At 41.0% G+C, this 25,503-nt stretch overlaps 1 protein-coding gene and 1 pseudogene across 1 annotated transcript; both read left to right on the top strand.

The window, feature by feature from the left end:
- The window catches only part of LOC119721898, a 50,732-nt pseudogene extending 39,138 nt beyond the window's left edge, over nucleotides 1-11,594 (top strand).
- Nucleotides 11,595-19,913: 8,319 nt separating this feature from the next.
- Nucleotides 19,914-20,990, top strand: LOC119722206. The gene is made up of 2 exons (XM_038192251.1): nucleotides 19,914-19,925; nucleotides 20,048-20,990. Exons 1-2 carry the CDS (start codon nucleotides 19,914-19,916, stop codon nucleotides 20,837-20,839), a joined length of 804 nt encoding a protein of 267 aa, XP_038048179.1. The 3' UTR covers nucleotides 20,840-20,990.
- The last annotated feature ends 4,513 nt before the right edge of the window (nucleotides 20,991-25,503 follow it).

Genomic DNA, 25,503 nt, shown 5'->3' with positions numbered 1-25,503 from the left:
CAAGTCAAGTCACAAGTCATTGTTTGCAAGTCCAAGTCAAGTCACAAGTCATTAGGTCCAGTCACAAGTCAAGTCACAAGTCATTAGGTCCAGTCACAAGTCAAGTCAAAAGTCATTTGGTCTAAAAACAAGTCAAGTCACAAGTATCTTTGTCCAAGAACACGTCAAGTTGCACATTATTTTGTCCAGCTGTAATAAGCTAAAAGAATTAACCTGGCGTCAACTTACGAGTTATTTTGAACATGCCTCCTTAATTCCCCCTTTTCAATGTGTTGCAATTACTATTCTTGTAGTTTATCACATATCTGTTGGATATTAGCCCTTTGTATACTTTAATAAATTTACTTTACATTGTAGAAATAAATGTTGAGATGACCGTGAAAAAAAAGACTTCACTCACTCGATTACATGTAGTATACTAACACTTTATTGTTCAATTTTCATGTATACTAAACGCCTACTGGTCAATGGGTTAGGCTATCCGGTATTTTACATGCAATTGACAAAGGCCTGCTTTCTTTTCATGAAAGGTTCCTTTCAAAGTTTGTTCAACCAATACATTAAGCAAGAGACAATTGGTCATTGAAAACTGTAGTTTGTTGTGACAGTCTTATTGAAAACTTTTGAAACTAGTGGGAACTATTCATTTTACTGGATTCAGTCACTGAGGTCTATTTTTTGGAATGAAATAGCTAATTAAAAGTATAATAGCTTAATTAAAGTGTATTGGGTCGCTCGAGTAGCGTCTGACTTGGGTTTTGGTTGGTAACAAGTCATTTTTTGCAATCCCAAGTCAAGTCACAAGTCATTGTTTGCAAGTCCAAGTCAAGTCACAAGTCAAAGCTGGTATTTACAAGTCAAGTCACAAGTCACAAAAATAGCGACTCGAGTCCGACTCGAGTCCAAGTCACATGACTCGAGTCAGCAACTCTGGACACTCTCTCTGTCAAAAGGCAGATCCTGCTAATTACAAAGTGCACTGAGATGTACTTATTAATAACGGATACTCATCAATCTACTGAAACATGGAAAGATCACTTCAAACAAGAACAGGCTGCCTGGTCAAACTGACCAAAATGTCTCAGTTTTGGACTAACAATTGTTGACTGCTGTGATGTGGAATATTGAGTTTTTAACACCCAAGGGGCGTGTAGCACCCAAGACGAAGCCGAGGGTGCTATGCGCCCGAAGGGGGTTAAAAGATATAGTCCATCATTTGTAATTTGTGCATTTTGTTCGTTTGAAGCAACAAAAGTGTTCAAAATCTAATGAAGGATACTGAACAACTAACCTGATGATGTTTCAGTTCAGCTTCAGCTGTATATTTCGAGAAAAACAGCATTCTAGGATCTCTATTTCAAATCAAAAGTTGCTGAATCATGTTTTGAATTGTTTTGAATTGCAGCTACATGTATACGCGATGTCGCGCACTGATCCGACGAATTATAGCAACCGCGCTCGCCTGTGCGTTGTGCCAATGCTTGCGCACGCTGCGCCGAATAACAAAACGAACTACTAATGTTAATTTTCCTACGGTGCGTCTTAAGACGCACCGTTGGAAAGGCCTTCTTTCATTGATTACTTCAAAATGATAGCTTGCCAGAAAGATTAATTTCACAGGGAGTTTAGTCCACTTACTATCATTCAACCAAGTATGTTTTTCAACAATAATACTCCAGTTACTTTTTCGGATGGCTGCAAATGATGGACTATAGCTTTAAGGACAACATGCATGTATCCCACATCACAGCAGTTAACAATTGTTTTGTTATATCTTGCCAATAAATCAAAACATAAAGGGTTGTAACTTACTATGTCACGGTGTAACCTTTGATAAGGTGTAACCTTTGATAAGTGCAAGCTTTCCTGCCGGACATGAGACTGAGCATTTGCGGTTCTCAGTTCTCAGAGAGGCACAGGCCGACCCTATGTGCACATGCAATGCAGAGGCAATATATATGCAACGCAGTAAATATAGAATGAACGGAATTTTTTACAGACTGATCACGTGGCCGTTCTAGACCAATGAAATTACAATATCCAAGACACGATATAACAATATTATTTATACTCGCTCACTGAATCAGTCAGTCAGTGACTCAGTCAGAGGCAGGCGGCTGGTCCTTTTAGTTAAGCAAAATACCCATTACACCTATTTGCATGCAGTATTAGTTACACTTGGGAACGCTGTGCATGTTTCATTTCCACCTTCAACAGTAATTACTCTATTTACTTTGTGGTCACTGAAAGGTGTGGTCGCTGGTTTGACTTTTTTTAGGAATTTTTCAAAGATGCTGGAAAAGAAATCAATGAAAACAATAGTCTTGGGTGAAGACGTTGTTGTTGTATGGTGCAGGCATGCAACTTTTCCTCGGATCTGCTGATTACCTTGTTTTTTTACTTCTCATGAATACCATTACAAATTGAAAAACACTGTACAAAGTCTTGTGTAGTTCGGAATTTCCCCTTTTTTTTGTCAGGTCCCAGTTGCATGCCTGATAGTGGATATATCAAAATGACCCGCTTATCAAAATGAACCGCTGTCACCCACGAATCGCAATCACAACAACGTCTCGGGAATCTTGTAGCGTTCATGTCTTGCGCGCTTCCTGTTCTGCCTTTAAACGTATGTAGCACGCGTTCAACACCTTACATATTAGCCTCGAACCCTACTCCGAAATTTCTGCTAGTAGCATTCAAGATGCTTCAAGACTTTTGTGCAACCTCATGACAATTCTGTTGTCACGTGCGACCGAAAATGGACGGTTTTTGCCTGCAGAAATAGCGCATGCGCACTAGTTTCCCTTATTTTTCAGGGGGAAATTTGACAAGATTCCCAAAACGTTGTTGTGATAGCTGTTGCCAGGTGATAATGATGGTGATATGGCCCACTTGCGGCAGATTTTCCTGTATACAAATACAACATGGTTTGTCGGAAAATAGTGAAAACTACCAGTAATGACCCCGAGGTGTTGGATAGGGAGATAGTCCCAATCATCCAACACCGAGGGGTCATTTGTTTTCACTATTTCCCCGCAAAAACATGTATTTGTTTTACTATACCTCATAAATACCGTATTATCAGGCAGCCTACGGTATTTCAGTCGTCCATTCCACCATGTTTTTGATCGTGCAGTATTTGGATAAAGTGAAACATTATTTTAATTTAAGGAGACAGACAGAATAGAAAGTTAATTTTGTGTCATTTAATAACTTTAACTTTCACGCAAAGCACTGCATTTATTTTTATTGAAAAATTTCACCCACTTCCTCCTCGGTTAAAATAGCAAAGCAAACACCACCGGTCGCCCTTTTGATGTATACCATAATAGACTGGCACATGCAACTGTCCTCACTGGTGTTGTCCATGGTACGCACGTAAAGCACATGCGTCGTTTGTAAAGAGATAACACAGTACTGGAACAAATCTAAACGCTGTGACCCAGGTGTGTGATAGTACCTCCCTGGTTTTTGCGCGTCACACGCACGTACGAAGACACGGGGTGATAGTAAAAACTTTCACACGGTGGAGTAGATGGATTGGACCAATGAAATGCCGCGGTTCCTGATGAATATTTATTAGGTACCGGTATAGTAATATCCAATATTTAATAACATCTTGATCCAAGACTATGAAAACAATTGAAGTGCACAATGGTAGGTCATTTTGAAAATTTGAAGTTGTTCTATTTCATAATATGCAATTAGTACCATTGGCTTAGCAGCTTTTCCAGCTTGAAATAATGTAACAAGTTACCAAACCTGTATTTTCCAAGGTATATTTTCATTTCCGGACGCTGGATTTGTTTCATAGTCAAGTACAAATTACTTTTCTGAGGCAGGACAACAAAATTACTTCTTTTTTCCCCAATGCAGCCATAATTTGTATAGTGACTTTTTTATGCGTACCCAGTACATGTAAGACATGCTTCCTATTTTCACAAGATTTTGTTAATCATTTCCTTATGACGTGAAGAAAGTCTCTCGTAATTCAAACCACCTCTTGCTAAAGGTTAAGCAGCGGATGAGACATTTCCAGAGGGAAGTTGTAATATTTCCGGGCTGTTGCCACGTTAAAGGAGGACGGGTGTCAAATGTCACTTGTCGACACACATTTGGAGCCCCATCTTTTGTAGTGTCCGTGGTTGTACTAGACTCTAGTCAATCACAAGTCAGATCTTAATACAGTCAGAAGTCAAGTCAGTAGTCAATCAAAAGTCAAATAACAAGTCAATCACAAGTCAAATCATAAGTCAATCACCAGTCAATCACAAGTCAAATCACAAGTCAATCACAAGTCAAATCACAAGTTCTATCTCAAGTCAAATCTCAAGTTAGTCACAAGTCAAAGCACAAGTCTGTCAAAAATCAGTCACAAGCCAAATCACAAGACAATCACAGGTCAATCACAGGTCAAATCACAGGTCAAATCACAAGCCAATCACAAGTCAAATCACAAGTCAATCACAAGTCAAATCACAAGCCAGGTCACAGTTATGTCACAAGTGACTGGTAATGATCAGTGATTCGCTCGTACCCCCCGCCCTGCAAACAGGACGCTGGGATACTCTGATGAGCTTTACAGAATCTTGTGAAGGAAGTGGCCTATGACCTATGTATGAAAGCATCTGGCTGCAGCTGTTCAAGACCGCATTTAGACAATGTGCGCAAATGCTATCCGAAAACCTCCTATAGAATTGCGCACATTCAATACCGGATGTGATTTCTGTTTCATTGCGGACCATGTGGACATAATTTTGCGCGTCGCATAATGCAATCCGACCGTTCGTGATTCGAAACGGAGCCTGAGCGAGTGACAGAAATTGTAAATTTACAACACAGATAAGTTTTACAGAATTTCCTACATTATTACGCTTTTCAACGAGAAATAAAACATCTCTAAACTGGAATAAATGGGTAATGAATCAGTCTTAACGGCCGTTTCAAACCTTGCAGAGTCATGACCTTGATGACGCGTAGGTCACTGGTCACGCAAAATCCAACCAATCAGAGCGAGGGGGTACGAGCGAATGATCAGTGACTGGTAATGATCAGTGACACCGTTGTAACAGTTCATCTGACAAACGTGCAACGTGGCCTATGAATGGATGACTTGTGCAATTTTGCCAGACCCCCCGCCCCCCAAAAAAGGTCACATCAAAAACACATATTGCCAGTCCCTTCAAAATTGTAACCTACATCTAACCAAATCCTTGCCTCTCTGAAGTTGATGTTTACTTTGTACATCACAGTTCTTCCTTGTGTCATCATGTGAGGCAAAAGTTAATTTTTTTTTCATTACAGCTTTAATACCTGAACAGGATACAAATTTACTATATTCTTTTTTCTAATCGTACCCACAACTTTTTTTCTGAATAGTCATCAAACCCACAATATGATTCAGAATTGTTTTTCTTTCCTTTTCTTGATACAGGTTCTTTACAGAGATTGAGATGTACATTGCGAGATATCTAAAGGAAAGGGTAAGATTTTCTACAATGAGCATCTTCGCAGTAATATTCACCATTTTGCTTACTGGGCACATTTACATGCATTGCAATGTGCGCATAGTTGATCAAGTACTTTCCTGGTTCAAAGAAATCCTGCACTCATGGAAATATTTACTCACACCAAGAAAATAGTATTTTTTGTGAAACAAGTTGTGCTATGATCAAGATGATGCTGACCATAAAGGTCCAATTGTTACCAGTATGGACCACTTTGAACTCCTCATAACTGCGTAACACGTATTAAAGTGTTGATTTTCACCTTTGTGTCTGTTAATTTATTAATTCGTCTAGGTTGATTGAAAGAGGATGAATTGCTTAACATACTGGTACCGGTATATGTGCCATTTTTGCTGTGATTCATTTTTCTATGGCCGTATATTCATGTATCAGACTCTAATCAGAAGCTGCCATTTTGGATTGCTAATCCAATTGGTAATGTTAACACAGTACAAAGCAATGGAAAAGCAGATTACGGCTTTGAAAAGTGAAACATAATCACACGCGTCTCCATTCACAAGCGAAAACTCTCTAATGATGCCATAATGTCGGCATCTTGAGCCAATTAAGTCTGTCATGGCTACTTTGAATTAACCTCAAGAATGATGCAAGAGCTACTCAAACAGCAAGCGGCTATGGGTTGACCCAGGGATGCTAATCAAATGCACCAAATAACAAGGATTCTTGTTATAACTACTGTTGTTATTTGCCACCAGGCTTGCTTCGTAGCTCAGGACTACCAAGCCGAACTCAAGTTCTGCTCCCTGGACCCTGAACTCTGCAGCACCTACATTGACGTGGAGAAGTACGACATTCCTAATGGGTCAGCGTAAGTGTCAAATGGCATGTTAAGGTCAAAGGTCAGCAAAACCTAAGCCTACAAAAAAACCAAAGTAAAGGGGACGAACCTGTTCAGAGGAACAGAGTGCCCATCTCTCTTTCATTAAGGATTGGGCCAGACTCATATGCTGCTGTGGAGGGATCGCCACACCTTCTCCACAGCGAGTCTGTTACCTTCCCAGCATTGAATAATGCCGGTACCCATTTAAAACCTGGGTTGAGAGGAGTAATTGAGGTAAAGCGCCTTACTCAAGGTCACAACACGCATGGCCACGGCGGGGCTCGAACCCACAACCTCACGATCATGAATCTTGTGGTCTGCCTCTAGACCACACATACCCACAGCATTGAAGAAATCTGCCCGATTTTATTGAGAACCAGTGACGACATCCCTTGTTGCTCTTCCTAGCTATGTACAGAAGCATGTAGGTACAGGAAACATCCTACACGTACGTGTTGGTGCATTGACATCATTTCCTGTCTTATTCTCCGGAGTTTTGGCCAAGTCTCTCACTAGTCATCACAAGTCATTCAGTCTCAAGTCGAATCACAAGCTGTTCAAGTGAACTTTGACAACGGATGTCCTTAGTCATTGTCCATCCAATGTTTCTTGTGACCTGGGCCTAATTTCACAGCGTTGCTTAACAGTAAGCAGAAAAGTTATGCTTACTATAGCAGAAAATCATGCTGATGCTTAAGCACTATTTCATGCTAACGGTTTGCGTGCATGGAGATTTCTATTGTTACGTCACTGATTTAAGCAAAGTTTTCTTCCGGGGTTAAGCCTGCTTTTGCTGTGCTTACTGCTTAACGGTCCCTATGAAATAGATGGAGGCTCAGTAAGCACAAAGTCGGCTGTTAAACAGCGCTATGAAATTGGGCTTGATGTTTGAACTGGTTTGTGCTTTCGATTGACTCTGATTTAATCTTAATCGTGTCTGATTACTTTGACTACAAGTTGGTTTTTAGATGATCGGGTAGAAATCTCTGCAGGTTTTCTTCTAAATGGTTTACAGTATAAACTTGTAACTTTGCACCAACATCATCCCTGATCCGAAGGTGTGCATATTACTCTGACGTCATGATGACGTCATCAGGTATCAAATTACAAGCGATTTTAGTTGAAAAAGTGACCATCTTTATTCACTTATAACTGTTGAACAATATGATCAATGATGTTCATATTTTGTAATCAGACACACCATTAATTGATAAACAGTTATTGTCTTGTATGCGAAGTCCCTCAACCTTTACTTCCTGGGCTACCGGAAGGTCAAAGTTATTTTAATTCAAAATATGGACATGAGACTAAAATCAAAACAAATTGACATTTCTTAACGGTTAAAGCTATAGTCCATCATTTGCAGCCATCCCAAAAAGTAACTGGCGTATTATTGTTGAAAAACATACTTGGTTGAAAGATACTAAGTGGACTAAACTCCCTGTGAAATTAATCTTTCTGGCAAGCTATCATTTTGAAGTAATCAACGAAAGAAGGCCTTTGACGCACCGTAGGAAAATTTAAATTAGTAGTTCGTTTTGTTATTCGGCGCAGCGTGCGCAAGCATTGGCACGACGCACAGGCGCGCGCGGTTGCTATAATTCGTCGGATCAGTGCGCGACATCGCGTATAGCTGCAATTCAAAACAATTCAAAACATGATTCAGCAAGTTTTGATTTGAAATTGAGATCCCAGAATGCTGTTTTTCTCGGAATATACAGCTGAAGCTGAGCTGAAACTTCATCAGGTTAGTTGTTCACTATCCTTCATTAGATTTTGAACACTTTTGTTGCTTCAAACGAACAAAATGCACAAATTACAATTAATGATGGACTATATCTTTAACAGGATTCCAGAGATGCCAATTTTTAGGTGTTAACCTGAATTCAGGTTGTTGTTGTTGTTTTTTAAAGTGACAAATTAAAAGTGCTGGATTTGGTCTGAAACATCCAGAAAGCACATTTTTGAAAGGGGTCAGTGTGTTTCAGGTTTTTTAGTAGTGTTTCAGGCTTTATATTGATTTAATTGGTGGCATCTCTGCAGGATGACAACACAACCTGGTATTAACTTGAACCCTCGTCCGATGATGTGAATAATGCTGTGACCTCATCATGGTGTTCTGTCTTATTTTGTTTGTCCCTCCTCAGATCTATCAAGTTAGACTACTCTCGGTTCCGTAGCACGGAGGGTTTGTTCCATCCAGAGGTCTGGGGTAAAGATCATCCTGGTTTGCATACATTGGTCTACAATGCCATCCAGGCTTGCAGTAATGATATACGCAAACAGATGTGCAGGTAAGCGCTAAGGCCAAAAAAAAAGTCTCTGGTTTCTGGTATGGAGCTTGCCCAAAAAGTGGTGCGGCGACGCGGCTTCTTTTTTTTTTTTTTTTCCCGTTTTTTTTTCTTCAAATGTCGGTTGATAACTGCAAATGGTGCCCGACTAAACTTGGTGCAAATATATGGGAGTCCAGAGAGGCCACATAAAGCTTATTCTCGATCATAACCCCATCTAAAAACACGTTAAAATTGTGCAGCAGCAGGAATCCAGTCAAACCAGTGAGATTGGCGGTTTTGAGGCATCATCTTTCATTGAGAAAAAAACTTTTTAATTTTGCTGACACGCATGGCTACGGCGACGCGCGCACATACCAGAAACCGGAGACTTTTTTTTTTTGGCCTAAGAACATCATGAACAATAGATGAAGCATTGTGACCACTTCCATGAGCCCTGAGTGCATGCACTGGTTCGCGTGCTTATACCGCGCAAAGTACACGTGACTAGTTATATTCTCAGTGTGTACATAGCCATAGCGTCATCACTGTAGCGTCAGGCGTTGTCAGCAGTGAGTTCAAATGTCTCTCCCAGTGGTTTCTCCCAACTCTCCCTTTCTTACCATCGAGGGGGTACTTGTGCACGGGCCCATAAAAGCATTTGTGAGCTATAGACCGCTTGCAGACGCGATCGATAATTGACGCGCTAAGGTGAGCGACGCCATGTTCTGGGACAAAATGTGCGTGGATAGATATACGCCTGTCCCACAACATGGCGTCGCGCGCCTTCGCGCTCCGATCATCGAACGTGTCTGCAAGCGGTCTATTGTGCCTAAGGTTTGGCTCAGGGAGCCTACACATGTAGCTTAATCCCCATTTTTACTTTGCGTCACCATGCATTATATGTTTTCATTTATTTATCATATTTCATGTTTTAACCATTTAACCAGTTCGCGCCAGGATTATTTTGGCATTGGCCGGACCCAGGCGCGGAATTGTTTTTCACGAACCTCGATGTCAGGCCGTCATCTGCGGGTAGCACACCCTGATATTTCTGGCCTTGCTTGCTGCCAGCGGGTTGCAGACAGATATTTCCGGTCTCGCTCGTTGCGTGTTTATCTGTCATCTGTTCCGAATACCACAAAACCTTTGCGTGTTTACACGTCATCCGACATGAACTGGTTACAAAAAGGTCTTAGATTTTGTCGCATTCTCTATCAATAAGCAAATCATGTAGTTATGTGGAAACAAAGTGAGCAAAGACTGATATTATGTTTTAAATGGTTTGGAAATTTAGTAGTTTGGATTTTTGTATTGTGACATTGTCAGTTTGTAGACAGGGCTTGTGTAGAAGCCCATGGCTTTCCTCTGTCTCATTACAATATTGTACTGCAGGATTATAAACAACTAAAGAAATAAATGATTGAATGAACGTTTGCAGGTCCGTGTATCTATGTGGAGGGACAACCTTGTTGCCAGGCCTGGCTGAGAGACTTAGAAGTGAGCTCGTCAGAATGTTACCCAAGAGCTCCCCAGTCAAGGTGGGTCTGCTTCCTTGCCTATTAACCACCCCCCTATTCTCCTCCCCTTTTTCACTGATCCCAATTTCGATACAAGCTCAAAAAGTACTCAAACTGACAGAACACAACAATTTGGGGGAAACAATGAAAGTTAAATAATGATTCTTGTAGTGTTAAGTCTGATAGGCTTTATACATTGCGGGTATTGGAGAGAGCGTTCCATGTAATTCAAACATTTGTAACAATTAATGCACAAAGGGTTTACTCAGTTTGCCTGGCAAAATGTTTGCCCTCTAACTCAAATTGTAATGCATAAGGTCTCCCGATGAGTCAAGCAAATTTGTTAAGGTTACGACTGTAGCTCCAGTTGTTGCCGTCATTCAGTTGGCTTTGCTATCACTTTTGATTTCATATGATTTATGAACTGACCGGTATATTTGGTATTGTCACTACCCTGGTCTGGAGCACAGCAATCTAAAAGTTGTCTAAGACAAGATAAGTTTGCGTTAGCACCATGTGAATAAATCTCTTTTACGACGGGCAGAGCATACTGTTCGAAACGTTGAGTCCCTCCGGTTCTTTTCAGAACCACACATACTCACAAAAGAGATTTATTCACATGGTGCTACCGCAAACTTATCTTGTCTTAAGTATCTTTCCACCATGCAAACCTTCAAATCTCATATAAGTTGTCTGTCGATAAAGTTACCAAAAACAAGACAAGAGAAAAACTAAAGAGGAACACATCTGAAATACCAGTTGGACTGCAGGAGTGGTTCCATTGAGCGATCTAGACCAGTGGTTTTTGAAATATTATTTAACAACAAAAAAAAGTCCCATTCGACTAGAGACTTGAAGTATTTATATATACTCAATGTAAAAATGTACAAATTATTTCATATGGTTATTTGTGTGTATGCCGTCTTGTTTCACAGGTCCACGCATCACCAGAGCGCTACCATTCAGCGTATTACGGAGGAACAGTACTCGGCACCTTGTCAGCCTTCGACAACTTGTGCATCACCAAAGACGATTGGAAACAGCTCGGCCAGACCAGCCTCACAAAGTGGCAGAACACGTAGTTGGTGACTTGAACACATTTGCAGAGCAACGTGTAGTTGATGTAACCAAGGCTAGCCGCAGTTTTGCCTGGAGCCAGTTTTAAGGCCCGATTTTTTTTCGTATAGACTTGGTGCTTACTCACACGGATAATGCACGCTTAAGATGAATGTATTTCTGTTCTTGTGCTTTACTCTTTCGTTCTGTTGGCAGTAGGCTCATTGGCTTCACAAGTGAGGTTCAGAAGTACGCCATCCAGCTTTAGTAGAGCCTAAAAGTACGCCATTTTGTCTTTGAGCTTCCAGAACCCTTCGGGACCCTCCTATGGGCATTTTACACTGGGTTGGCCTTTCTCTTGCTATAATTGTTGACAGAATGATTTCTAACAGTAATCACCCCGAGAAACATTCATGTTGGAATTTTATCTTGGCATTCCAATGATGTAGCGCCTTGAGCACCAATACTGGTGGATATGTGCGCTTTATAAATACACATTATTATTAAGGGAATAAATGTGTGCTTGGCTGGTTTTAAACACCCTGTTTAAGACCGGTTGAGTCTTGATGCTGATAATTACCCAGTCCAAAAGTCAAAACAAGTCAAAAATTATACTTTTTCAACGTTTTGTTCAACAATTTTACTTCATGTTTTCCTAAACAACCCTCTAGCTACCGGGTACATGTATATTATGGAATGTCCATCTCGCAAAATGTGGTAAACAACTCCTTATATGGAGATTGGCGCGCGATGTGGCACAGAATGCAGCTGTGCCAGTGTAGTGTGAATTTAGGACAATGAAATACTGACTCACTGGTAGTGTTGTGCAAGCCTACATGAGGATTGTAAACGTTCAACAAATGAAACGGTAAAAGGCACCGGATTTCATAGGAGTCCAAATTTCACGTGACACTGGAAAAGTGTTCAAGACCAGCCAGCCATGTTTTTATCAACCGTTTCAATCTGGCCATGTGACGGGCTCTTTTCCAATAAGGTAGCCTTTCGGAAACCAAGATCTTGTGGGGTTGACCACCACTCTGAAATCGGTGTTAGTCTTACGAGAGATTGTTTGAAAATTGGGTGAATTGTGTGCAGTATAGTATTCAGGAGTATTGTATAGAGACCAAGATGTTTGAAATCTGTAAAAGAAAGCTGAGAAATGTGCTCAATATTCTGAAACAGAAATGTGCAATTATGACTTCGTGCATTCAGAGGATCCCGTAGCAATCACAGTGCTCAATTATGAGCAATAACTGAAATGTAATTTTTAAAATACAAACATGTGTTTCACTGCAGTGATGAAATGTAGAGTTCATTGGGAATCCTTTAGTTTCGTTTTGCATTTTCTCGGAGTTGTGAGCTGAACTCATGGTTTTCATTTGGATTTTTTTGTGTAGTCTTTTTGTATGGATATTAAAACTACTGAAAATTCCACAAAATTGCAATATACGCCATAAAGTGCCAAATGAAAATAATTCAGTAATTATTACAATTGTGCAATTTTTAAGTGGATTTATGTTTTTTTGTATACATGTATATCGTGAAAAATACTCATTTTAAAATCATACATACTGATTTGAAAATGCTGAGATATATGTACCAGTAAACAGGAGGGTGTGGATTCTTACCTTGGCAGACGAAGACTTGGTTGCCAAAAAAACCCATGAAAGTCGTGCTGTTATGATTCGCTTATCCTTGTTAATTTGAAATATGTACATGTGACTTGGACTGAGAAAACTGGGCTAAAAGTCAACATCAGGATGACCAAATGAGTTTTCAATAAATAAGAATTGAAGGAATACAGTCATCTGTTAACAATTTGAATTTTGGTCTGATTTCTGAGACCAAGTCTCAAATACGCATTCCCTGATGTAAGTGTAACTGGTTTATTGATAATTGAATTTAAAACATCTGAAAATGCCACAAAAGGCTTTTGTATTTTAGCAATTGTCTTGATCAGAAGATAAATGCTGGTCAATCATATTTTGAAATCACTTCCGCTTGTGCAATTTGTGGTTTTTGTTTCGATTTGTTTTTTTGTTTACTTGTGAGAACATATGCGCCATGTGCAATATTTTGTAAAAAGTGTATATATCTTAGAAGGTCATGTACAGCAATTATCAAATGTATATACTTACTTCAGAGAGAATGGCAAATTTCAACCCGGAGGGTAAAAGGCCTAATTCTATTTACATAATGAAGAGCTGAAATGTACACTTGAAAAGATTTTAAATTCATAATTGTATAACGGATAACAAAAGAAATGTAATCAAGTTTCCATAGGAATTTTGAAATAAATTTTATTTTTCAGTTATTCAGGTGCCATTTTCATTCAAAGAATATATAAGTTTTTAAAATAACAGAACAATATTTTTTTTTACAATTATAAAAAGGACACTACATTTAAATCCAACCGTTCAATTTTAATATTCAAATCTACATTGCATGATTGTGTCTTACATATTGTTTTTAAAAAATACAATTTTTTCTCTTTTACAAAATGTACATGTAAGTTCCATCTATATCAGCCATTAAAGTTACATTATTACAATGATAAAGACAAATTCAATTTACAGTCATGGTGCTAACTATTTCATATATGGAAGTGATAGAATACTCTGTCAGCTGTAACATATTAAATTGCAATATGAGAGAAATTTTAGAGAGTCCTGAGTCCAGAGTGTTCAGTTTTGTATTCCCCGGTGTTGTAGTTGAGTCTATCGCGAGTCCTTCACGAGTCAGGTCCAAAGAAAAGGACTAGTCCTTACACTACATTTGTATTCACAAGTAACACGTGGTGACCAACACCAACACAGATATGTTTTTGTAGCATACAGTTGAATACTGTGACTTGACTTGAGATTGTGGTAGTGGTGGGAGAAATTGGAGATTTAAAAATCCAGATATCCCAGGGTTTTTTCAAACTGAATAATGGATATCTGATTTCAACAGAAGCTCCCATCCAGCTCACAGTCATGCACAACAAAAAAGTGACGAGTGAGGTGCCACATGCAATGTCTTCCCAAGTTTGTAGAATTTAATGACCAAGGGGCCTTATAAAGACACTCCAGGGCCCAATGTCATAGCACTGCTTAACAGTTGGCAGAAAATCGTGCTGCTGCTTAAGCACTATTTCATGCCGTGAATGTGCTTACGGCTGCACATGCGTGGAGATTTCTATTGTCACGTCACTGATTTAAGCAAAGTTTTCTTCTGGGGTTAAGCATGTTTTTGCTGTGCTTACTGCTTAACGGTCCCTATGAAATAGATGGAGGCTCGGTAAGCACAAAGTGGGCTGTTAAGCAGTGAAATTGGGCCCACAGCTGTAACGTTGAAAGAAATGGATGGGAACTCTCTGATCAGTCGAATGGGCAGGCTATTTTGTACCAAGAAGACCACTAGCAAGTGAATAAGAGACCATGGGGCAAATTGGGAGATGTTCCAGTTGTTTTCTTTAGCTTGTGTCACAAAAAAATTGGAAGGCTTGATTTTCCTAAATTGAAACCGAAAGTGGAATTCAACCGAATGTTAAAAAAGCTGGATTTAAATCCCACCACTAGACTGTAGGACTTGTGATTAGCTCAACTACAACACCAGCCTTAACTGACATCTTCAACAACTTCAAGCTGCTAAGTGTACAACCCTGCAAGTCTCAACAACCAAAAGGTCACCTGATAATAAACCCTGAAACATTGCCATCATGCGTTGTTTCCATGTGTGCTTTCCTATGGGAGCCACCCAGCTCCCATAAGCCACGCACGTATGTAAACAAGACGTGACATTATTACTTCAGCCCTGTCTACTTCAATAAATACAAAATAATATAGGTTTTCCCGGCTATTTTAAAACATTTTTCATTCAAATTCACCAAATCTAACATTCACTTTCGTCCGAGACAAATTTTGAACACTTTTAACAAAACCAATTTAGTCATGTACCATTCAATTTTAAAGTTTGGTCACCCTTTTTAGTCACCGGGTTGAGAATTTTCGTCATTAAAGATCAAATTCGTCCAAGCTGTTGCTGAATGGCAGCCTTCAGAGATCGAATTTTTCTGATATAAATCAATTAGACGAATTTGATTTCTGAATAACAAGGTTTGGCACAGACGAGACAGAATCAAATACTCCCAAGACGAAGAAAGTATGCTCATTGTTTGAATTTGCTTAAATTGAATTCGAAGTTGTCTGACAAAAGACGAAAATTAAACATTGGAAGTGCACTAAATCGATGTTGATGGACGAATTTGAATATTAGAAACGATGAATTTGAATGGTAAACATTTTAAAATAGCTGGGAAAACAAATATAAAAAATACATATATTAGTTACAGCTGCATGACATTGAATATAAAATCACCAGAAACAGAGGTACCCTTTCATACAGTTGTACTGGTAAGTACATATAAGTCATCAAAAGTCGTCATAAGTCAGCACAAGTCAATAGGGGCAAGTTCAATCAAGGACTGATGGTTAACTAGTGATGACGTACATAGCACATGCGCGCACTGAAGTTAAAGTGCAAATGACCTTGGTCAAACTATTGTCATGTCAAGGACCGTGAGAAAATGGATGCCGCACATCCGTTAAAGAATTTGCAACACTTGATGTTTCTGTTTATATTATTTCCACAAGTAATAGTGATTGCGTAGTTTAGGACACCTAATCGCCATTATTATTGTACTATGGTGACAAAAGTGACAGAATCTTAAACTAGCCAAAAAACTATGCACTCACAGTTTTAATATTTTCTGCCATTTTTGTTTATACATGTAGTTGGTTTCTTGCTATTTTTGCTAGGTTTGTGATGATCTTTGTATTTTATTTATGCTCATTGTCAATTTTCAACAGACGCATGCCAATCTTGATCAGTGGCACATTTAATTCTCAACAGGCCTTTATCATGCTGCCACCATTTCAGTCATACTCCCTGTATCCAATAACAGTACTGAATGATAATGTTTTTGTGCAAAAAGGAACCAGACTATTTTCTTTCCAGCTATCACATACCGTAATTTTCGGAATATAAGCCGCGCGGAGTATAAATTGCAGCATGCAAAAATCTGCAAATTAAGATTTGAAGTCGACGTATAAGCCGCACTGACCGCAGCGGTTTCAATTTTGTATTAAGGCCTCGTGTACATGTATGTCACTTTAAGGCACCCGTCCATGTACCGATATGCTGTGTACGCAAGTTGTAATAAAGCATTGCTTCAGAACCCACACGTGAATACACGAGTACATTACATGGTGTCAGAAGTTTTGGTCCCCAAAACTCATTAAAACGGGGAAAGCAATCAACCGGAACTTGACTAGCAGTACAGAAAAGCATCTAAAAGACATCCAATGAGCGAGTAACAGAAACTGTAGTTAAAACTCACAAAATAAAACGTCCGAACTTTTACACATCAACGGCACCTCGTGCGTAGCGTTGCAGGAGTACTGGATCAGTTGCGTGATAAAATTTCACACATCGTTTACAGTGCAACGAATCATTGTCAGAATGTTTCAAACAGAAAAAGGAACTGAAACTGAGAATCTCTCAAAGAATAGTGAACTTATTTTAAAGAGATTAACTGCTACGCTGTTCAAATCTGTCTGCAAAATAGAGCACTACCTACCTCGTGGCCGAAAACAAAACTACGAAGGCCGATAGCAGACATGTCAAAGTCAACAGAAAACCCCTGCATGAACTGGTCGGCACGTGATCTGCCCAAAGAATGGAAGAGATTCAAACAGCATAGCACATTCACATTCAAGGGACCCCTAGCTCAAAGTTGGAGGTTGAAAGGGTCAACTACCTTATGAGCTACGTTGGAGATAAAGGAAGGGATGTCTACACAACCTTCCAGTGGGTCACAGCAGATGAATGCGACAAGCTGGATGCAGTTTATGCCAACTTTGACAAATATGTGGATCCATGGAAAAACCACATCTGCGCCACCGTCAACTTCAACAAGCGAAAGCAAATTGAAGGGGAGAAATTTGACAGCTTCATCACTGACCTGCGGGTACTAGTCAGTAGTCAAAGACTGTGGCTATGACGACGAAGAACGCATGATACAAGATGCCATAGCTCTCCGCGCATTCAATCATGCAGTTAAAAGAGAAATGCCTGGAGAAAGGAGATGAACTGACACTTGCTTTGGCCATCAAAACTGGTCAAAACTATGAGACATGTCAAGAGAGCTTGTGAGAAATCAACAAGGATGAGGGGCGTAGTAATTCAAGGCCATAAGATCAGCACATCGCTCCTAAAAATCCAGTCGCACCAAGTCCCTCCCCCAGCAAAATCCACACCCCCAAAAAGGCAGTCGCAACCCCAGGAGGTCCAGCAAAGCTGAGGCAAAAACTGTGAAAAAGTGCCACAATTGCGGGCACGAGGCAGACCAAGCTGAATCACTTAACATCGATGTGCAGAAAACGGCTTGCAGCACATGGGATGGAAAGCCCAAGGCACTTCAGAAAGTGATGACTTTTCTGCAGATGTAGAATGGTACGAGAAAATCTGGATCAACAACAAATAGATCTAGGTGCAGATCAACACTGGAGCAGCGCAGTCCATAATGCTTCTCCACATATACCAGACACTCGGGAACACCAAAGAGCTGTGCCCTAGTGACCAAAACAATGAGTCATAGTTGAGCAACAAGCTGACGGTGGAAGGGCGCACCACGTTGCCTTCTGTAGTATCCTTACATGATAGCTATGTATAGGCACCACGTGCTCTGAAACCACACACCCAAACCCAGACATTACCTCATCCACATTGGAATGCATGAACCCCAACTTACTAAATGAATAATGAATAAGGCCCCAACTTGGATCAGATTGAACCCTAGAACAATGTAGCCCTTTGATAAGCATAGAACCTCATGTGATGTACTGAGATGTACTGAGACACAATAAACCAAGCAAGCATCGAAGCAACAACTACTATCCATGTGCTAGTGACAAGCTCACTACATTACATTGGCGACGAGGATTCAGGAACAAAAGTTGGGGGATATATCAACATATCAACTTCCCAAGATGGCACGAGGCACCAAAGCTGCACCAGACCACCTCTAGACATGGCAGATCACAACCTTGCCGTAAATATTCTCGGGATCGCGGATCAAAGCATCCCGCAAAAAAATGCCTGCTACAAGATCCAGTCATGAGCCTCGTGATCACCATTCTGAGCAACACCAACTGCACCTTCTAACCACTTCGCAAAATTCAGCCGGAGCAGGAAAGCAGACCAGCACAGACGGGCACCAAACATGTCCAACGCCATCATCAGCAACGACCCACCAAGCTCTCCGGATAGCAACTCCGAAGACGAATACGTGTTCTAAATCGAACAGGATTCAACCAACAACCAAACGTGTTATCAACAACGCACAACCAAGCGTGTTATCAACAACACCAAAGAACAAACAAGCGTGTTATCAACAACACCAAAGAACAACAAGCGTAACAACAACACCGAAGAACAACAAGCATGTTAACAACAACACCGAAGAACAACCGAGCATGTTCACAACGACACCAAAGAAAAGCCAAGCGTGTTAACAACAACACCGAGAAAACAAACAAGCGTGTTAATTGCAACGACACCACCAAAGAACAAACAAGCGACTGTTAATCACAACACCAAGAAGTGAACAAGCGTCAAGTCTGACCAACAAACAAATGAGCGTCAACTCTGACCAACAAACAAACGAACTTCATATCTGACCAACAAGCGTCAACTCCAACCAAAAACGTCAACTAACCAAAAACGTCAACTCGGACAATCATGGAAGAGAGTGCAGAATTTCGAACACTGATCATCGGAAACAACTGAACTGAACTGTATATACCGCGATGAATCTCTTTAAGTCTACCCTGTGCATGATCATACTTTCTTTTAAACTATAAACCAGTCTAACTTGATCTACTGCTTCATCATGTTCATGAACTTTGAACATCGAACAATGAACATTTCTCTACTAATTAACTGTATAAAATTGGAGTTAGATTTGCATTGATCAACTGTATTTCAAAAATTAGATTTAGATTTAAATCGCCATTCTATTTTTCATTGCTAAGATCTCACTCGCTGTTTATTAGCCAGTTCCATTCTAAGGTGAGGAGGGATCCTCACCTTACATGATAGCTATGTATAGGCACCACGTGCTCTGAAACCACACACCCAAACCCAGACAATACCTCATCCACATTGGAATGCATGAACCCCAACTTACTAAATGAATAATGAATAAGGCCCCAACTTAGATCGGATTGCACCCTAGAACAATGTAGCCCTTTGATAAGCATAGAACCCCATGTGATGTACAGTACTGTGATGTACTGAGACACAATAAACCAAGCAAGCATCGAAGCAACAACTACTATCCATGTGCTAGTGGCAAGCTCACTACATTACACCTTCATGTCACAAAAATGTGTACATTGATTTGCCACAGTCAAGCAGAACAAAACCCACTACTCCTCAGCAGAGATGGCAGCAAGCAACTTGGACTCGTAAAAGCATTTCCGGTGCCCAGTTTCGGTTTTGCAGCACTGCGACTCCTTCCGTTTTGGATGTCATCAGGAACATCTTCATCCTTCTAATCCCGGTGCAGATGTCCAAGTCAAGGTGAAGAGGGATGTGAAAATGATGGCAAGGGCCAACATATTCCATTCCGCTGATACCATTGTTGAGGGTGTGTTCACGGAAGTTGCGGCTGCTGATGTCTCCACTTGTCCCAAGCCATGCAACCTCATCCGCATTTGCAACCGGGCTCGCCAAAGCCAGCGTCCACCAGACCCCACCAACCTGAGCTTTGACATCGTCTCCTTAAGTGTGCCTGTTGGCTTCCTCTAGGCTGACATCCGGGTGGGAAACTCTCGGCACATCTTGTACTACCTAGAGGATCAGCTGGCAGTCTTGGACAGAGCCAACACATGGTACCTGGACAGCACCTTCAAGATTACCAAGCGTCCCTTCCAGCAGTTGTTCAGTGTCCACGCATTCGTTAAGGGGGACAGCGGCCAGCAGAAACAAGTTCCTTTGGCATTTTTCATGATGTCTAGTCGCACCAAACGTGACTACAAGAAGGTCTTGAAGCGCCTGAAGAAGACGCTACCATCCAGCGGGTCCAGGGTGGAAGAGATGGTTGTTGACTTCGAATCAGGGATGTGGTCGGCCATCCGTCTTGTCTTTCCTGAGGTGCATGTGAGAGGGTGCCTGTTTCATTGGAATCAAGCGGTTTGGCGCCATTGTCAACAATTTGGTCTCGTCATCCCGTTCAACACCGATGTCTCCTTCAGGCAGTATATCAAGAAATTGATGGCCCTGCCGTTCTTGCCTCACGAACATATCCCCAGGGCGTTTTACAAGTTGCAGGAACGAACAAACTCACCACCCTTGATCCAGCTGTGTGAGTACATCGAGTCAACATGGATCATCAGCACCAAGTGGGCACCCTCCAGCTGGACCGTCTTCCTGCAAAGTACGCGCACCAACAACGACGTCGAAGGGTGGCACCGGCGCATCAACTTCAAGGCCGGCCGACACGGACTCCACTTCTACAAGCTTGTTCACCTGCTCCACCGAGAGGCGTCACTAGTCAGCGTTCAGATGAAGCTCATCAAGGAATCCAAGCTAGCAAGATAACAGCGCAAGCAATACGTAAGAACTCAAGACAAGGCGTTCAAGTTATGTGACGCCTACCAAGGCGGACGACTTACAACATCCAGCCTCCTGTCTGCTTGCAGTCATCTCAACAGTCCATCTGCCTGAACCCGGTAAAGACAAGTCACCCCCCCCCCAAAAAAAAAACGAACGGCTCTTTTCAGAGCCACTGGCCCTAATGGGCCAAACATGTTCAAAAAAGATATAGAATCCTGCTGTTAAAATTAAATAAATAAAATTCCCACAGACTGGGTGAGCTCTATGGTTGTGATTGTGAAGAATGGGAAGGTGAGACTCTGTTCCCACCCAAAGGATGTGACAGGTCTTTTTGTTATCCAACGACGTGTATGCTCAATTGAGCACTTACCTAATCCCATTATTTCGCTGTATTTTCTATTGCAATACCTATAACGCATCACAATATAACTCACAATGAGCGTCGTAGACCAAGCTTCTAACCAGGAGATTTTGGCAGCTATCCAGCCCCTTCAGTAGAAGTTTGCTGCAACCCAAAAAAAGCAAAAACTCTCAGAAACCTCCGCTCCTCTCAAGACCGACGGTAATTGAGAGCAGTACGACCATTCTGAAAAAGTCAAGGATCTGCTCGAGCCAGCATTAGATTATTTTGAGTCTGCAGACGTCGCAGCTGTTAAGGCCAACCTACAGGAGGCATTAGAAAAATCAGCAGCAACAAAGAAGGCCTAAACAGCAAAGAAAAACAAGAACAAAACCAAGTACACCAGTCCTTTGCCACGCCTTCCGCCTGGACTGCCTACTCATCAGCGCAATTTTCATCGCTTCTCCAACACTTTGTCATCCTTCAACATCGATAGCAGAGTCTGCTTCCTCCAAAACATGTCCGCGCCAATTGCCCAGCACTTCGAGCTATACGAAGTGCACAGCAACAGCCCAAAAACCTTTGGGTTTCCTCCGCCTGAGTCGACAATTAGAAACTGGGAGACCACAGAGCAAGCCGCACAGGCCCCACCAGGAGTAAAAGGTAAACTGAAACCTTGTCTGCAATTCTGGACCAAAGAACTCAAAGCAAACGCCCTAGTCATTGACACCATTGCCCACGGTTATAAAATCCCATTCTGGCATACGCCCCCACCCTTCTATGCTAAAGACAACAAATCACACAGAACGGCCTACTGAGACACTTAAACCCACAAAGGTACCAGATCGCCCTTGGATCAAGCTGGGATCTGACATATTCCAGTTTGAAGGCTATCAGTACCTACTGACCATCTAATATTTCTTCAAATTCATTGAAGTTGACAAGCTCACAGACACAACCAGCGCAACAGTCATTGACACCCTAAGTAGTACACACAGTTTAGCTGTCACAGCATCCCTGAGAAGTTGCGGTCTGACAATGGTCCACAACACTCATCCACCGAGTTTGACACCTTCTGCAAAGAGTACCAGATCATCCATGTCACCTCTGCTCCTCATCACCCTCAGTCCAACAGGGAAGCTGAGCATGCCGTTCAGACAGTGAAGTGCTTGTGGAAGAAGTGCAATGATAAACACCTCGCGGTGCTTGACTATCCCACTACCTCACTAGCAAGCTGTGACCTCTCACCTGCTCAGCTGCTCAGGAGACGCAGACCTTGAAACAAGCTACCTGTTGCACTCTACTTCGTCCCAAGGTGCAGAAGACATCTGACATAAAACAGCGACTCACCCAAGACAAGGATAAACAACAATACTACTTCAACAAAAAAGGACATGACTTACCACCACTTAAGTCCGGAGACCCATTTCCTCGCTTTGGTTAAGTTGATTTGAATGGGGAAAGCATGAAGATGGCCGCAACATGATAATAGTCTATTGGTCTATGCAAGTTTCAACTGGCATGCATGTACGCAGTTCCTGACCGGCATTTGCAAATCCATTTTAGGGCACACAATTTACGCTGGTGCACGTAAAAAGTGATCAGCATGTTTCATATTAGTCCAATATATGATCAAATTCAAGTTTGAATAATCAATTACTGAACTATTTAAAAAAGCAAAGCTCTACAAGCCACTAACGAGTCATGTTATCTTCAGTGGCACGTTATTCAAATGATACTGGGACAAAAGCGTTCCTTTTTCATGGTTCAACTTGTCAAGTTCACTTTGTGACTTATGATAACTTACCGGTACCCTATTACAACTCAGAAATTAAGTAAAAAAAAATTTTCACAGTGTTTTTAACATTTATTTTATAAAAAGGCAAATATCAGTAAAACCAAAATAAGTCTAATAGTGCAGCCAATGTATGAAATAAAATATGCAGCCATTCAATAAAAATACATATAATACTTTGCATTAAAAAGGGTCCCATTTTCTTATCTAATTCTGTGTATGTACATGAAGAAATACATGAAAATCGCTAGCTCTAGCCTCTTGTGTGCGTTGTTCATAGCAAAACTCAGTGGATATATGGGCTTTGCGTATATGGTGGCTTTATGATGATCAGAATTTACTGTGATTTGAGTATAGTCTGTTATGCATTCATTCATCTGGTACAATCATTGGGGACCGGTTAATAAAAACAGTGAAAGCTAGGGCGAGATGCAGTTTTTTTCAACTTATCATTATTCCTTAAAAGGCATGAAAAAATCAATATTCTTTGCTTACTCCTTACACACACGGGCGTCAATCAGTGGGGGGACACCCCACCCCACACTTTTTAAAGTGGCGGGGATACCATATCGGTTGTCCCCCCCCCCCCTTTTTCACCCCTGAATGAAAATTTTAGCCAATGTAATGTTTCTATAGCTCAGAAAAGCTGATTCAATGACTCCAACCTCGAAAATAATATTTAAATGATGATCTTTTGCTAACAAATATTTGTTTTAAGTGATCTGAAATTACCTCAGATCACACCAAAGAGCGTCTACAATCAAAACAAAAAATAAACACCGTTAGGGCTTTGCACTCGCATTTGTGCTGATCAAGGTATGTCCCCCCCCCCCACCCCACTTTTGAGAAGCGATCGATGCCCTTGCTTACACAATCCATTGGCAAAGCGTTATCTGGTATATAGTTTGCAGAGATTTTCCGCTTATCGTAAGCACAGTCATTAACATGCCAGTAATAATTGAAGAAATTAAACAGATCTATTTTGAGTATGAATAAAGAGGTCAAGTGGTCTTTGTGCGTACATTATCAGCTGACATTAAAAAAAACCGTGTGCATAGTACTATTAAAACAAATATATTGAAATATACATGTAAGAATATGTGAAAGGTTTGGAGAGACCCACTTTTGTTGGACTGAATGGAAATTTACAGCCACAAAACAGAGAGCTCAAGAATACTATTTGAGTGATGTGCAGTTGGGGCTTAGCCTGAAAAATCCATATGTCCATGTTTGCAGTTAATATTACAAATTGCACAAATTTGTTCTTAAAATCCATGTTTACTTATTTATACTCTTGGTGACCAGGACCCAAACCGGTTTTAAACATCACACTTATAACTACTCCATCAAACTGTTATCCCCAATCATAAATACCTTTTTGGTTAAAAACCATTAAAAGTCAAAAAGTTGACATACTTCCAACAATTTTTGTTCTACCATCTCACTCTATGTTTCTATGGTGCACATGACGCATGCAGTGCGCTAATCTCTTCCTGTATGGAGATCATATCAGTGGCTCTCAAGCCAGCACAGGGCGTGGCGCATACTGCGTGCATGTGGCACAGAGGGAGTTTGCTCACGGCCGGTTTTATACACGGTTTTAAACACTGAGCAGTTTAGAACACCCATGTGTCAGGTTCTCAACCAATAGGAATAGGTAAACTGTCTCAGGTATTTATGAATGAATGTTTCAGTGTATTTGGAGTACCGGGTACTTTGAATGTTTTACTAATTCCAGAAACCAGTCTGAGCCCTGACAACAGTGACTGGGAGCAAATTTGTCCGCATCTTTTACACAATGGATTTTGAATGGCATTTGTGGAGAATATTCAAAATTAAAACCAGGGAACATAGAACCAAACAGATTTCATGATATGCGTATTTTAACACGCAACAGATGACACTCGTAACAGTTGCATTTTACACCCGAAAGCTATATTACATCCAGACAACTTCTGGGTTTTGAATTTTGGGGCATTTGGATTTTATCCCCATCATACAGCCGCTCCCTGACAAGCCCGGTAAAGCCGCCAAGGCAGCACAGATCGCTTTCAACAGGATGAATCAAAACCAGTCTTGAGAAGTTTGACAGCGCTAGCCAGGAACTTCCCAGCACACCTCATGCGCCTACATTAGCTTGAATACAGTGTGCATGGGGTATGCTCAGAATGTTCTGGGTAGCCCTGCCGAAGTTCCCAAGACTAGGTCCAATTCATCTTTGTGAGAGTGACCTGAACCGCCGCAGCAGACTGAAAGTGCTTGTCAAGTACCAGCCATTTAAAGCTATAGTCCATCATTTGCAGCCATCCAAAAAGTAACTGGCATACCGGTAATTATTGTTGAAAAACAAACTTGGTTGAAAGATACCGGTAGTAAGGGAACTAAACTCCCTGTGAAATTATTCTTTCTGGGAACCTGTCACTTTGAAGTAATCAACGAAAGAAGGCCTTAAGACGCACCGTAGGAAAATTTAAATTAATAGTTTGTTTTGTTTTTCGGCAAAGTGCACGCAAG

The sequence above is a fragment of the Patiria miniata genome, unplaced genomic scaffold (genome assembly GCF_015706575.1).
Source record: "Patiria miniata isolate m_02_andy unplaced genomic scaffold, ASM1570657v1 HiC_scaffold_14, whole genome shotgun sequence".
Taxonomy (NCBI): Eukaryota; Metazoa; Echinodermata; class Asteroidea; order Valvatida; family Asterinidae; genus Patiria; species Patiria miniata.
The sequence above is the reverse complement of the archived record's forward strand: the minus strand, read 5'-3'. Positions and strand labels throughout refer to the sequence as shown.